Consider the following 15,683-nt stretch of genomic DNA (forward strand, 5'->3'; position numbering starts at 1 on the left):
AAACCATTTTCCATAAATAGTGTTTAGGGCTCTCAGAAAATGTGTTCTGCGTGTTTAAAAAGCTGATATGTTCCAAACGTTTGTGGTTTTTCTTAATCCTGTTATGTATTCAAGCCCTGATTCCAATCATAAGTGAGAGAGAGAGAGAGACAAGGGGACAAAGATTAGATGGAGTAAATTAACTTACCTAAACATTATTTCTGTAAGAATAAAGTTATTGATTTGTAAAAAAAAAAAAACCATCAGTTCTGATGCTTTGAGTTAAGTGCTTTCAGAAAGAAAAGCCCTTATCACCATCCATGTCTCAGCTGCAGCATTTCCCTCAATGGGCACTGAAAGCTCTGTTCCCATTATAGATACTTATATTGGCTGTGCCTGCATGAGGAATCAGCATTATTCCATTTGATAAACTTTTCTGGAGTAATAATGCATTGGTCTTCACAGCTCTTACTGTTAGTGCTCATAAGCTCCATTGTCCATCCATCAGAGGAGTTTTTCCCGAGTGCTGTTGTGTCTGAAAGCTCCTCCTCCTTTCCATTAGGTTTACTTCACAGCTCCCCAGACTCTGTGGCTGAGTCTTGGTTCAGAGCCAAACTGAGCCGCCAGCGCAGCTACGGCTCGGCACACTCGTACGAAGAGTCAGACTTGGACCTGAGCCGCTCGCTGGGCATCCACGCTCTCATTGACAACATGGTCAGTTTCATCAGTGGTGATGTGGGCCTTGTGCCTGCCTTCAAGGAGCCAGAGGAGGGTATGTCAACTAGCCCTCAGGCTATTATCCTGGCTATGGAACAACAGCAGAGCAGAGCAGAGGTGAGAGAAACAATTTGCTGTGTTTTGATCTTGACTCGATGTGATTTTACCAGGAAATCACAAGCAATCAGTTATTCTGATCACAAATTATGTATACCGTGTTTTTATACTGTATTTAATGTACTCTCTAATGATTCCCGATTTCTCATCCTACAAAACCTTTCAGAACGCTATTGACAATTATTGTATTTGTATGTTCTGGAATAACCTTTTGTCAACAGAAAATTTTGCATTTTCACAACAGATATTTTTTGACATGACATAGTGGTAAAAACACAGCTTTTACCAATAACACGGATAAAGTTTTAATTCTAGGTTGAAGAGAGCCAGGGCTGTGCTAATGTTCAGTTGTAAGAGTAGTTAATTAGCACTTGACACTTTTATTGTGACATATTTGCTTGACCAGTGGATGCAAGGTTCATACTGAAGATGCATAGATGTTTTTATGCACTACATCCACATTCAGTGATGTGTAGTCTTGTTTGAGTATTGTCCTTTTCTCTTCAGTTGCGACTTGAGGCGCTCCACCAGATTGTGGTGCTGATCTCTGGTATGGAGGAGAAGGGCAGTCAGCCCGGCTTTCAGTCCTCCTCCCTACTCACCTCTGTCAGGCTGCAGTTCCTGGCGGGGTGTTTTGGCCTCGGTACCGTTGGCACTGGAGGCTTAAAGAGAGAGAGTGTGCAGCTGCATCACTACCAGGTGACATATGGCTCCTAATGAGCTGATATTCAACACATATACTGTAGTTTGCATTAAGGCTCCATGTAATAGGTGGTATTTAATGTTACTGACAAACAGTTACTGTATGTTTACCACATAGTCTACCTGTGTTTACACATGAATGCATAACATTTTTTGCAGGATGGTGTAAAAGCAGCTAAGAGGAGCCTCCAGCTTGAAATCCAGACAGCTGTTCATAAGATCTATCAGCAGCTGTCTGTCACACTTGAAAGAGCACTGCAGGCCAATAAGCACCACGTAGGTAAGAAACAGACTTGCTTATAGACGTGTTCTGAAACTGCTCCTGATGACTGAACTTTGCATAATGACGGATACTGATCTGGAACCAGTGCTTTTTTAAAAAAAAGCAAATCAATTTCAACAGCTGTATACCACTAACTCTGTATGAAGTGGTGATTGGTATCATAGCAACACTCTACCTGATTCTCTTTTTTTCCCATTTTAGAAGCACAGCAGCGCCTCCTACTGGTGACTGTATTTGCACTGAGCGTTCGATATCAGCCTGTGGACGTTTCCTTGGCCATCTCAAGCGGGCTGCTTAATGTGCTGTCTCAGCTCTGTGGCACAGAGACCATGTTGGGGCAGCCACTACAACTCCTCCAGAAACCTGGTGTGTCCCAGCTCAGCACAGCACTGAAGATGGCGTCCACTCGCCTGCTGCAGATACTTGCCATCAGCACGGGGTTAGACATTCTACTCTACTCTATTCTACATTTAAAGCTCTTTGTAAACAAAAACAGATTTCCTTAACAGCTGTGTGTGTTTTTTCCTGGGTTTTCCAGAACGTACGCAGACAAGTTGAGTCCAAAGGTGGTGCAGTCGCTTCTGGACCTTCTGTGTAGTCAGCTGAAGAACCTTCTGTCTCAGGCAGGAGTCGGTGTTCTGTCTTCAGGGAAAGACCAAGAGGACAACAAGCATGAGGATGGTGCCGACACAGAGAAGAAAGACCTGAGAGGTTGATGATATTCTAGTCTATGATGTTATTCATCAACACAAACACTTTTTCCATCATAAGAAAACACCAACGCTAGGGATAAGATGACACATACATACATTCCACTGCTGGGCAGTGATTCTAGTTTCTTATTTCTTTTTGTTAGCTCTGCTTCGTAAGCAGCATACTGCAGAGCTACACCTGGGAGACTTCCTTGTCTTTCTCCGGAGGGTCGTGTCCTCCAAGGCCATCCAGTCCAAAATGGCGTCCCCCAAATGGACCGAAGTTCTTCTCAACATTGCTGCCCAGAAATGCTGCTCAGGTACAACCAGCTCATGGAACAACAACACAACAATAGTGTGTTTACTGTTATATTCGGAAACACAGCTGAGATGTGACCTTATTTTGACTCCAGGGGTCCCTCTGGTGGGAAACCTGAGAACTCGGCTCCTGGCTCTTCACGTCCTGGAGGCTGTGCTGCCTGCGTGTGAGGCCAATATGGAGGATGACCAGATGACACAGGTACAACTTTTGAGCTGCTCTCAGACCTGCACTGAAGTCCACACTGAATTTGTCTGGAGGGACTGTATGTGAGACACAAACTGTTTAAGTCACTCTGGCATTAAGTTAGTTTTAGTACAGTGACATATTCAAACAATTATATTATTCAAGACTGTTTTAAAAGGTAAATCTCAGCCAGCTTTGTTTTTATGTCTATCAAATACTGAGATCTTGAGCATTTGGGATGGAATAATTTGATTGGAAGCTGGTTTCATATATTAGCAAAAATAATAACCAAGTGCTTTAATATCTTTATATTGTCATTTATAAGTTATTTGATTAATTCATCAGACTGTTTGCTCATATAATATGTTGTCTTTCAGGTGGTGGAGCATCTGTTCTCTCTGCTGTCTGACTGCATGTGGGAAGCTCCCATTGCTCAAGCGAAGCATCTAACCCAGATTAAAGAAAAAGTCCAAGAACTGAAACTACAGGTGTGTGTCCGTTCTCCACTGTGTCTACCATACCATCCTCTGTTTGGATGACTGACCGCTTCTGTCATCTTAAGGGGGAGGCAGAGGAGGAGGATGAGAATCTTCCCATCCAGGAAGTGTCCTTTGACCCAGAGAAGGCTCAGTGTTGTGTGGTTGAGAATGGCCAGGGCCTGACACATGGCAGTGGGGGAAAAGGCTACGGCTTGGCCTCCACGGGGATCTCCTCTGGATGTTATCAGTGGAAGGTAAAAAAAAAAACTGTGGCGTTATAGTTGAATAGGTGGAACAAAATGTTGTAGTCCACAGTTGTGTGTTTGTTATAGCATTTTGTTTTCAACACTGCCGGATTTATACACAGCAGAGATGAGTTCATTTGTCTCTTTTGCAGTTTTATATTGTGAAAGAAAACCGAGGCAATGAGGGCACGTGTGTCGGTGTCTCTCGATGGCCCGTGCATGACTTTAACCACCGCACAACTTCGGATATGTGGCTGTACCGGGCGTACAGCGGAAACCTCTATCACAATGGTGAACAAACGCTGACACTGAGCAGCTTCACTCAGGGAGACTTCATCACCTGCGTTCTGGACATGGAGGCCCGAACCATCTCATTTGGCAAGAACGGAGAGGTGAGACATGGAAGGGGTGACTTGGGGGGGGGGAATTGTGTACCCCATCAAATAGCATCGGAAAAGGCAGAAACAACATCTTGTCATCTTGACATTTTCACAACAAAGAGAATATATGAATTTAAACAGCGTAGAAAAAAATCACCTCAGGCCTCTGTGTTCCGTTTCCAACTACTACTGTCTTGTTGTACAGGAGCCAAAGTTGGCGTTTGAGGATGTTGATGCCACAGAGCTTTATCCCTGTGTGATGTTCTACAGCAGTAACCCTGGAGAGAAGGTACAAGATGTGATGTCACTGTAGTGTCATAGAGGGCCCTGTTGATGCTGCTTGCAGTTGAAATGTATGTCTATGTTTGTAGTATTTTAACCAAGCTCCTCCTTTTGTTGGGTTCATTGTTGTCTTTTCATTAATTTACTGTACATATCATCTATAATATTTATATGACTACAGTATATGCATGTACATGTTGTATTTTAATGGCTCTAGGTTAAGATCTGTGACATGCAAATGAGGGGAACGCCTCGAGACCTCCTACCTGGCGACCCGGTCTGCAGCCCCATGGCCACAGTTTTGGCTGAGGCCACGACTCAGCTGATTCGCATCCTACATCGCACCGACCACTGGACCCATCGCATCAACAAAACAATGATTGATCGACTTCACAAAATCAAACCTTGCTTCAGAGAGTTAGCTGGTGCATCTGGAAGCGGCGGGGGACAACGGCTGAAAAAGAGCCGCTCAGTGCAGAGCCGCGAGGAGCATGATGCCCAGAGAGAAAGCCAAGAAATGCCCATGAGAACAGAAGAGGAGAGAGGACGCCACGGACGGCAGCACGGCTTGGGGGAGTTGTCGGAACTCCATCTTAGAACGCTGTGCACAGAGGTGTGGCCAGTCTTGGCAGTGATTGGGGGTGCAGACACGGGCTTGCGTGTTGGTGGCCGATGTGTACACAAACAGACTGGGCGCCACGCTACTCTGCTTGGTGTGGTGAAGGAAGGCAGCACTTCAGCTAAGGTGCAGTGGGACGAAGCTGAGATCACCATCAGGTTTGTTTGTGGAAATGTTCAATTTTTTGGTTCTATTTTGTGTTGTGGGGTTTTTTTTGCCAAAGTTTAGCCATGTCAACCTTTTGATTGTCACAACCGTCACTGATGTTGGTGAAAATAGGCTGCATGACCTCCAGGTTTTTGAACAGTGTAGGAAAGCCTTAAAGGGATAGTTCAGAGGGCTAGTTATGATGTTTTGACATTCAGACAGACAGAAAACAATTCTGGTGTAATGGGAAACTGGAAAAGCTTGCAGTGACAGGCCAGACTACAACCAGAACAACCTAAACCACCCCTCCTGTCTGCTGTCTTGTCAGTGCTCCACCCTCAAAACACACAAAACACACTGCTTCAATCAAAGCTGTGTAGGACAGCTCTGAAGACAGCTTGTTGACTGACAACATGTCAGAATCACCTTTAAAGAAAACACAAAATATTATCTCAGTGAACCACACAGGTAGGCAGGTCGGTGAAATACTCATGACCTGATGTGTAGTTTAAGAACCTCTGGTTTTGGCATGTTTCACCAGCTGATTGTGATTTGTGGGTGTTTGTTTACCACCTCTCTCCATGCTCCTCTCATGCTTTCTCTATTCACCTGTGGATTTTTAATCACTTCTCCATTCTCCTTACTCTGTCTCACAGTTTTTACGTTTCTGCCGCCCACTCACTTTGCATTATTATTTTTGCGCTTGTTTCCAAACATCCAAACCCACATGTCCATCTTAGTGTGTCTTGCATGCTGTGCTCTGTCTCCTACCCTCTCCCTTACGTTGTGTTTCCTTCCCTTGTCTCCTTCACTATCCACCTCCTTCTGTTAAAGCTTCCCAACTTTTTGGTCACCTAGTGACACTCCACTGTACAACCTGGAGCCCTGCGAGCCGCTGCCGTTTGACGTGATGCGTTTCCGTGGCCTCACTGCTTCACTTCTGTTGGACCTCACCTACCTTACCAGCATCCATGAAGAAACGGCTGCTAAGCTCAGTGCGCGGCGTCATGACAAGAAGCATCGCAACGCAGCATCAACTGGGCATGAGCCAACCACTAATGAAGATAAAGCGGACAATGAGAGACACAACCGTAACGAACAACATGATGCTGTCGGAGACTCTGGAGCAGCTCCAAACACTGTTACCTCTGAACTGCGTGTGTCCCACAGCCTAGACGAGGTGAAGGCGCACGTAGCACCCAACTCAAAGTCAGAGAGTGAGATCTCCTCTGTGGTCGGTGGGAATGAGACGCTTTTCACAGCAGCTCCTCACACTCCTGCCGGTGGCAACAGGAAGAAATGCCACGAGCATGGCTCCCGCGGTCATGAGCCTCCTTCCTCCTCCATCCCCACACAGTCGGAGATTCACGCTGTTCAGCTGTCCTACCTCTACCTGGGAGCCATGAAGACTCTGAGTTCCCTGCTGAGCTGCAGCAAATATGCTGAGCTACTGCTCATTCCGAAGGTAAAACAGCTTATAAATCAGTTGTCACAAATATTGCAGTTATTTCATTCCTAGCAATTATGTTTTTCAGGATATAAAATAAAAAGAGTTAAAATGTTAATTTTTTGAAAAATGTTAGTGCTAAACTCTTGTCTCCTCTGACATCCAGGTAATACCAGAAGCAGCACCCAGTGGGCACAACGCTGATCTAAATGCTAGTACCAGTGGAAGCGCAGCTACCACTTCACCAGTCTGTCAGGAAGAGGTAGAGATGCGCGCAGCGTTGCAGTTTCTCATGCGTCACATGGTGAAGCGGGCAGTGATGCGCTCCCCCATCAAACGGGCATTGGGCCTGGCAGACCTGGAGAGGGCGCAGGCTGTGATCTACAAGCTCGTCGTGAGTGGGCTGCTGGAGGAGCCCAGTGTTGGAAAAGTCAAGCCTGGTGAGGATATGAATATTTTTTAAAAGAGTCGTATAAACTCTCAGATCTCATGATGACACAAAACTGCTCAAGGGGAGTAATTTCAAAGTGAAAAATAAATTAGTAGCACTGATTCATAATTAAAGTATAGTGGAATGTTTTTGAAATGTGGATGTGGTTGCACCCAGTGGTGATTAATGTTGTGTTTTCTTATTTATTTGCTAGTTTGCTCATTTATTTTATGTATTTAATTTATTTGGGGGGGTTTATACCATTTGTCTTTATTTCTTCTGGTTTTATTGCTTAATCTAACTGAATTGTATTTCTAATATTATTATTACTGTAGATGTTTTTTTTCCCTTGAATTTACATTTTTTCACACACTGTTCTCTTCTACTCATATCCAGTAATACATATGAATGTTCATATACTGTATTACTGTTTAAGACATTGAAAAAATATATAGAAAATATATAGAAAAAACATACTAACCGCTTAACGCTAAGCTTGTCTGCCTGCCACTGGCTGCTTCTCAGTACAGGGAGCGCAGAGAATGCAGTCATAAGTAATCCTGAGCTATCCCTTTGTTTCTTGGCTAATTACTATATAGCACTCTGTCAGCTCCATCTGTGTTATTTATGTCTCAGGAGTGAGGATTGAACCGGAGGGTGAGGGGGAAGGTATAGAGGGTGAGCAGTTGGCACAGACTCCAGTCACCACCAGCCCCTCTGCCTCCAGCACTACCTCCTTCATGAGCTCATCACTGGAGGACACCACCACCGCCACAACACCGGTCACAGACACAGAGACCGCCCCCGCCTCAGAGTCGCCGGGGGTCATGCCTCTCAGCCTCCTAAGGTTAGAACAGATGGCAGTACATGGCCCCAGTCAGCTGGTGTTCATGAATTACCTTGATTTGTATGTTTGATAATTATTTTTAATGCTTCTCTTTGTCACTGCAGGCAAATGTTCTCCAGCTACCCGACCACCACCATGGTTCCAACACGCCGAGCTCAGACTCCTCCAGTGTCATCTCTGCCGACCTCTCCCTCTGATGATGTTGGCCGTAGGCAGAGTCTCACCTCCCCTGACTCCCAGCCCACCAGACCACAGAACAGAACAGGCACCTGTAAGTATGACACAGCACCTTGCATAGAGACAACACAAATGTTGACATTCAGATTATGAAAGGAAAGTTGAGAATTGTATTGCCCATAATACTTACTGAGACTGGCACACTTTCACTAAAAACATGGCAGGGACAACAGATAGAAACACATATTAGTCTCTTAAAAAAGGCTCACTTGACTTGACTTATGCTGGCTGATATTTGCTGCAGCTCTGTCAGACCCTAGCAGCAGGCTGTCAACGTCTCCCCCTCCTCCTGCCATCGCTGTGCCCCTGCTGGAAATGGGCTTCTCCTTGCGCCAGATCACCAAAGCACTGGAGGCTACAGGTCAGTCTCACTCCACATCATTCATGTAGATAATAGGCTTGGGCCAACATTTCTATCTTGCAGCTAAGAAGCTAAGAGAGGAGTCAGTTTTCAGATAAAGGAAATACAATCCAACGTGCAATGGTCCTGCTCACAAAGACCAAACACTGAGCCAGGATCTGTCACTCACTCTAGATGTTCTGTGAGTGCGTCTGACCCAAACACTCTCCTGCTAGCAAACTCCAGACAATGTCCGGACTCAAGTTCTTGTCTGAAAACGGCTATAAAAAAGAGACTGACTGTACATATTTATGCAAGTGACATTCTCTAATCACTAAGGCTTCCAATTGCACTTGACAGGTTATTTATTATTAGAGATGAACAGCTGAATTAAAGTGTTCACACTGGATGAGATTTCTTGTGACTACCCAGAGTTAACATAACGGCATAGAATAAGAGCAGAGCAGTGTCTACATTAAAAGTAGACAATCACTTTAGTGTATATTAAGTGTGTCGCTCTTCTGTCCCTAGGTGCTCGAGGTGAGGCTGACGCTCAGAACATCACAGTACTGGCCATGTGGATGATAGAACATCCAGGTACAGAGGATGAGCCAGACGAGCCTCACCAGAGAGGCGGTGGTGGTGGTGGCGGCGTCGGTGGCGGCGGCGGCAGCACTGACAGGTCTGAACCCTCTTGTCGAGGGGCAACAGCTTCTTCTGGTGGCAAATGTCAAGACAGGAGTTCATACCTGTGCTCACCTGGAGACATCGCTAGTGCAGATGCCTCAGAGATGGAAGAGGGTTTCAGCGACAGGTGAGATGTCTCGTGTAGTTTACCCACAATCCTCGTGGATTGTAGAGACCAATATGTCTCTATTAGCTCTTTTTAACTTAACTTTGTTTTACCGCCCCACTTCACACTATCACAGCCTCCCTACCCCATCAAATCATTTTAGACTGGGAGGGATGTGTTGGTGAAAAACCTCACTCTGGTGACAAAGAACTGGGGATTATGTTAAATAACCAATCGTTTCATCCTCGTAAATGTTTTTTATCAGTAGAATTTACATATTAATAAAATTGATTTGTTTTTGCTGCAGTCCTGAGGGTCTTGAACAGGACAATGCATCAGCCACCAGTGGCTCCGCTCTTAGAGGACGCTCTGCTGCCGGCAGGAAACACCGCTTCGACCTGGCTGCACGAACACTGTTAGCCCGTGCTGGTGAGATTTTTCTTCATGTTTGTTTGAAAATAATTTTCCTTTCACTCCATCGTCTGACATCAAATGTTGTTCTCCGCATCAGCCGGACTGTACCGCTCAGTGCAGGCGCACCACAGTCAATCGCGCCGTGAGGTCTCATCCCTCCAGCAGCAGCAGGACCCAGCCACTCTCTATGACTTTAATCTGGATGAGGAGCTGGAGATGGACCTGGATGAGGAGACCATGGAGGCCATGTTCGGCCAGGACCTCGCTAGTGACACCGACATTCTGGGAATGTGGATCCCGGAGGTACTGGACTGGCCAACATGGGTGTGTGTGACTTTATGCTCTGCTCAGAGGGCTGCCATCACATTTCCACTCCTTTTGAAGTGATTAAGTTCAGGTTTCTTGAAGTGTGGTTGTTTGCAGTACTGACACATGGGCTGTGCTGTGTTGTGCTCGCCCCCTGTGTCGAGAACCAGCAGGCATGCTCTCAGGGAAAACATGGCTGACAAGTGGGAACGTCAGGAAAACAGACTTCAGGGTTTGAAATTCTCTGTTCATAATGACTTAAGTAACACAGACGTACCAAACAACGAAGTCAGGGTAGCCATGTTTTCTCTGAGAGCATGCCTGCCTGTTTCTTACTTTCTATAGGCACAAGGTGTGCTCACAGTGCAGTCAGTGCTTAAAATGAGTCAGTACCTCATACAACCTTGAATCAAAGAAAACTGAACAATCCCCTTTACCGCCCTGCATTACACCTCCCCCACATGTGCACATTGAAATTTCACTTAACTTCTGCTTGATTAATGCTCTTGCGCATGAAATCGAAGACTGATGGATTTTCTTTGAATGCTGCTCGGGAAAACACAATTTGCTGACTCATATTTCTACCTCCACACTTTGCATGAATGTGTCACTGCTGTGCTGAAGCCTAACAACATTGTCTTAGTGTGTTTTGTCTTAATGAATGTTTGTGTGTATGTTTGTGTCTCTGTAATTGGACCACACCTCGTAGCATGTGTGTGAGACAGACGATCGAGATGAGGTGGTGGTGTGCGAGCTGTGCGAGGCCAACGTGGCCAACTTCAATCAGCACATGAAGAAGAGCCACCCAGGCTGCGGCCGCAGTGCCAACCGCCAAGGTTACCGCAGCAACGGCTCTTATGTGGACGGCTGGTTTGGGGGAGAGTGTGGCAGCGGGAATCCCTACTACCTGCTGTGTGGAACGTGCAGGGAGAAATACCTGGCCATCAAGAGCAAGGCCAAAGTACCTATAGTAGAGAGGTAAGTAAACATGAGGTGGGTTGCCAGTGTTTAAAGTTCCAGTATGTAACATTTAGGAGGAATTGTTGGCAGAAATCAAATAAACCACCCAAAAATGCTTTTATCGGTGTAAAATCAGACTAAGATAATAATTTTTTAGTTTTTGTAGTTTTAGAATAAGCCTTTTTTTGTACTTGCCACCATCTTGTGCTGCCATCTTTCTACTGCAGCCCAAACAGACAAACTATCCACAGTGTGCATTTTATGTTTTCAGGAGGAAGCTTGCTATGCTAACAAAAATGGCTGACATCTTTTCTGGTAGTGAAGGCCACTGTAGTTCCCACTGCTTTGCCCTTAGGACTACTACAGTCTCACCAATAGATGACACTTATTCTTACAAACTGGACCCTTAAGCACCTGCAGCATTTTGAAAATTTGCACTGGTATTGGAAATAAACCAAATGACACCTAGCCCTTCTCTTAAATTGAGGATCTTAGTTTTTTTCCTACCTCTGAATGTGCATTAGGTATTGTGTTCTGTTTGTTTATTATTGTTATTATCTTATTATCATTTAAAATGTGACTCATTCTTACGTTATTTTACTCAGGTATAAGGGACAAGCTCCAGACCTCCTGGGAAAACAGGACAGTGCCTATGAAGGTAAGGTCTGATGTTTTTTTTGTTTGAAAATGATCCCACTCGTACATTCATGTTTGAAATAAAAAATGTATGTAAAATGTAAAATTTAGTAACATTAACTGGAGAAGTATCATGGTGCAGCTGCATATCCCTTATCTTACTTTCCCTTCCCTTCCAAGTGTGTAGGAGAATCTGTGTAGCTTTGGCAGCTATTTGTGCTCTCTGTGTACTATCGCTAGTTACAAATGTGTGTAATTAACCATCACCGTGTATCTGTTTAATGGTTGTGTGTGGGGCTGCAGAGGACTGGGACATGCTAGATGTTGATGAGGATGAGAAGCTGACAGGGGAGGAAGAGTTTGAGCTCTTGGCCGGACCGTTGGGTCTGAGTGAGCGAAGGATCGTCCCCGAGGCTGTTCAGTTCCCTGACAGCGACCCACTTGGAGCTTCTGTTGCCATGGTGACCGCCACCAACAGCATGGAGGAGACCTTGCTGCAGATAGGTGAGGAGAATGGGGAGACATTTCAATATCAATCAGAAGGATGTATTGATTTTGTGTTGATGTGGCGCTGATCAGATGAGTGTGTGCTTATGTTCAGGCTGTCAGACCTCAGTGGACAAGAGTTCATCAGGCAGGGTGACACTGGGCGAGCAGGCCACCGCCCTGCAAAACCCACATGACCGAGTGATGGCACTGAGGAGGGTGACAGCTGCAGCTCAAGTGCTGCTGGCCAGGACCATGGTGATGAGAGCGCTGTCGCTGCTTTCAGTTAGGTATGCCTTGTGATGGACACTTGAGCCTGTCTCTGGTTATATGACAATAATTGTAACAGCTCATGCATGTGGAATTCGGAACTACTGGAGTTCAGGGCTTTCCACAAGGGCATAGTTAGCCAGTTGGAAAAAGTTGTCCTTTTTCCAACTGGAAAAAGCCCAAATTTCAATGATTGCTACCAAGAAAAAAAAAAAAATTCTAGCCTCTTAAAAAGGCTCACTTGATGCAATCTACACCTGATTCTACACTACGTAAATGAAATGACATTTTTGCCAATTTTTTTGATCACCCACAAAATCCTGAATGAAAATCTGCAATTTGACATCAATACACATTTTAAAAAAATTAACAGTAGTAGTAGACCTGTAACTCACTTGTTTTGCTTGCTACATTTGCTAAATATCTTCATGGATTTTGAGGCAGGAGAGTGACACAAAGTTACATAAAAACTGTCTAAGAGCAAGAGTTAAAGCAGACAACATATTCTTAGGCTGCCATGGATTTTTATAAAATTAGTCTTTTGTTAAGTGGTTAAATTTATATTAGAATTTAAGTTATGAGTGCATAATTTCCCTCCCTCCCCTCTCAGTGGTTCAAGCTGCAGCCTTGCAGCAGGTCTGGAGTCTCTCGGTTTGACTGACATTAGGACTTTGGTCAGACTGATGTGCCTGGCAGCGGCAGGCCGAGCCGGGCTTTCCACCAGTCCTACAGCGGGCTCTGGCCACACTGAAAGGCCCCGCGGGGCCACCAAGGCGAGCAAACCCATCTCGTGTCTGGCTTACCTCAGCACAGCAGTGGGTTGCCTGGCATCCAATAGTCCCAACGCCGCCAAGCTGCTTGTGCAGCTTTGCACTCAGGTACACACAGTACGACCAGCCTTGTCCAGAGTGTATTGACGTTGATTTCTGATCTGACTCATCATTTGCTGGTTTTGTTTTGTCTAGAACTTGATCTCTGCAGCTACTGGCATGAATCTGACAACAGTAGATGACCCCATCCAGAGGAAGTTTCTGCCCAGCTTCCTCCGTGGTGTCGCTGAGGAGAACAAGCTCATTACTTCCCCGAACTTTGTGGTGACACAGGCGCTGGTGGCTCTGCTGGCAGATAAAGGGGCACGACTCAGACCCGCATATGACAAGACTGATGTGGAGAAAAGAGGTTTGTAGACACAGTTGAGCATAAAGACAATAGTCCATTAGTCCATGTATTTTTGTCATAATAGCTCAGAATATTTCATGTTTGGGTTTGATGGCCTAGAAACCCACTGTGAGTAAAATTATTGTTTTATGCTGTGGTTCTTTTGGACACTCATAAAAGTTGGTTCAGGACCGCAAGTCAAAGCAAGACTTTTTGGCCTTTCATATGCCATACATCTGTGTGAACAAATGCCCTTCAAGGCACTCGTCCTGGTATTTCAACAGTATTTTGTCAGTGTGATTGGCCCTCAGTAAATATTGCTGCTGCTTGTGCATGCTATTACTTTGGTTTTCTTTCCCCAAATGTTCAAATGTTTTATATAAGATAAATAAATATGAAATTAGAAGTGATAATTTACTTTAAATCTTTAAAATGTAATTTTATACTCGTTCACAGCAACACTTATTTTGCTCTGTTTAAAGGTATAGTTCATATTTTTGTTGTTTGTTTGCAGTAATAACACATCACACTGATTTTGTGCCTGCCTGACTCATTCTAGGCACGGGGAGTGCATAGCACACTCAGCGTTCTTAAAACCACACTTCAAAACCTGAACTATCCCTTAAACAGCAGTTTACTGTAATGTTGTGTGTTGCAGTGAATAATTGTTATTGGCCTACTTGTGAATCATTTCATCATTATTATCATGCATTATTCATGAGGTAATGGTGAACTCTGTTATTGTCTGTGGAGCTTCCCTGCAGACATTGCTCATGCTTGTTTCACACTGTTATTCTCTGTTCACATTTTGCTTATTTATTTTGTGTTGGTGTTTTCACATTTGTCTTTTTCATTTGTGCTCCTCCTCTCACTCAACTGGCCACCTCGTCATCTTGTTTTCCACGTCGAGCAGGTCTAATTGCGCCTTTGTATCCCATAATCCTTCCGCTGTAGGCCCTCTGGAGCTGGCCAATGCACTGGCAGCTTGCTGCCTGTCATCAAGGCTGTCCTCACAGCACCGCCAGTGGGCTGCCCAGCAGCTGGTCCGCACACTGGCCGCCCATGACCGTGACAACAACCAGAGCCGGCCACAGACCTTTGCTGACATGGCAGGGGACCTGCGGAAGTGCTCCTTCATCAAGCTTGAGGCTCACCAGAGCAGGGTCAGCTGCTTTCTTCTCTTGTTTAAAGTGTAAATGGTTTTGAAACTGAGACAGCCCTCAGAAATATACTGTAAATAAGACAGGATCAAAAAGCTACAGGGAGAATTACCTTGTTTACTGTTTTACCTATGACATTTCAGAAAATATAAATGTTTTTTCACATTACCATTATTATCAGATTAGATGTTTTTTTTAACAAGCTCAAAAAGAGGAATGCAGGATAAAAAGTCTTTACCGATTTGTAATTTAATTAAATTCTGACGCTTGATTTTGTACCACATCTTGTTTTCTCAGAAGTCTGTAAAGTGGTCACATGACTGACTCAGGGTCAGTGGTTTTGAGTGAGTTGAGTGGTTAATTGTTAAAGAATGGGGCTGGTTTACCATGTGAAACCTTGGTCATATATAATATTTAAAAAGATTAAGCATTCAAATATTGATGTGGATATTGATTGCTCAGTTAACAGGTGTACTTTGATATTTTGGGTGGGCCATGCCTTTTGTGTTGTGTATTTCATTAAGCCTCTATGTGTGTTTGACTCAGGTCATCATGTGTGGATGGTGCAGTAAGAAAGGCCTGTTGGCCACGAGTGGCAACGACGGCACAGTCAGAGTGTGGAATGTGACCAAGAGCCAGTACACACTCCAACAGACGTGCATCTTTAATAAAGAGTAAGATTTCCTCCGACAACACAGACCGTTTATGTCCTTGCATCTCACAGCAGAGAATGTCAGGGTGCACTGTCTTCTGTCTAGACTGACTTTATCTGTCTGCTACATGCATTATGACTGTTCAAGCTACACCAATCAACATTTTTGTACAAATGATGGATCCATTATTTATTCTTTGCCCTGTCTCGCTTGTGAGGCAACTGTAGCTCTGTCCTCCGTAACCAATGTTACATCATCCAACACTTTTGACAATTCTTGCAGAAAAAACTTTAAAGAGTCGCATACATTTTTAATTTATGACAGTTACTACCAATCACATTGATGCAGTCTGTGATTTCAGGAAGTAAAACAAACCCTAAAAAAGTTCCTCAGAAGGTA

The 15,683-nt window shown here is 44.6% G+C and overlaps 1 protein-coding gene across 4 annotated transcripts in view; it reads left to right on the top strand.

Moving 5' to 3' along the window:
• The window catches only part of herc1 (HECT and RLD domain containing E3 ubiquitin protein ligase family member 1), a 46,869-nt gene that overhangs the window by 19,113 nt on the left and 12,073 nt on the right, over positions 1–15,683 (top strand). For 2 of the 4 annotated variants that reach the window (XM_044030394.1, XM_044030397.1), the window contains exons 26-53: positions 542–813; positions 1,321–1,512; positions 1,675–1,795; positions 2,000–2,237; positions 2,337–2,509; positions 2,655–2,810; positions 2,904–3,010; positions 3,373–3,483; positions 3,558–3,728; positions 3,872–4,111; positions 4,305–4,388; positions 4,599–5,158; positions 5,982–6,612; positions 6,761–7,034; positions 7,661–7,871; positions 7,976–8,142; positions 8,353–8,469; positions 8,980–9,262; positions 9,549–9,670; positions 9,753–9,979; positions 10,671–10,939; positions 11,527–11,579; positions 11,861–12,061; positions 12,159–12,333; positions 12,924–13,191; positions 13,279–13,492; positions 14,426–14,634; positions 15,178–15,305. In XM_044030394.1, the coding sequence (XP_043886329.1) occupies positions 542–813; positions 1,321–1,512; positions 1,675–1,795; positions 2,000–2,237; positions 2,337–2,509; positions 2,655–2,810; positions 2,904–3,010; positions 3,373–3,483; positions 3,558–3,728; positions 3,872–4,111; positions 4,305–4,388; positions 4,599–5,158; positions 5,982–6,612; positions 6,761–7,034; positions 7,661–7,871; positions 7,976–8,142; positions 8,353–8,469; positions 8,980–9,262; positions 9,549–9,670; positions 9,753–9,979; positions 10,671–10,939; positions 11,527–11,579; positions 11,861–12,061; positions 12,159–12,333; positions 12,924–13,191; positions 13,279–13,492; positions 14,426–14,634; positions 15,178–15,305 (5,974 nt within the window). The remainder of the gene's footprint in view (positions 1–541; positions 814–1,320; positions 1,513–1,674; positions 1,796–1,999; positions 2,238–2,336; positions 2,510–2,654; positions 2,811–2,903; positions 3,011–3,372; positions 3,484–3,557; positions 3,729–3,871; positions 4,112–4,304; positions 4,389–4,598; positions 5,159–5,981; positions 6,613–6,760; positions 7,035–7,660; positions 7,872–7,975; positions 8,143–8,352; positions 8,470–8,979; positions 9,263–9,548; positions 9,671–9,752; positions 9,980–10,670; positions 10,940–11,526; positions 11,580–11,860; positions 12,062–12,158; positions 12,334–12,923; positions 13,192–13,278; positions 13,493–14,425; positions 14,635–15,177; positions 15,306–15,683) is intronic. The other 2 variants (XM_044030395.1, XM_044030396.1) reach the window with 2 other exon arrangements.

The sequence above is a fragment of the Solea senegalensis genome, linkage group LG7, assembly GCF_019176455.1.
Source record: "Solea senegalensis isolate Sse05_10M linkage group LG7, IFAPA_SoseM_1, whole genome shotgun sequence".
NCBI classification, from domain to species: domain Eukaryota; kingdom Metazoa; phylum Chordata; class Actinopteri; order Pleuronectiformes; family Soleidae; genus Solea; species Solea senegalensis.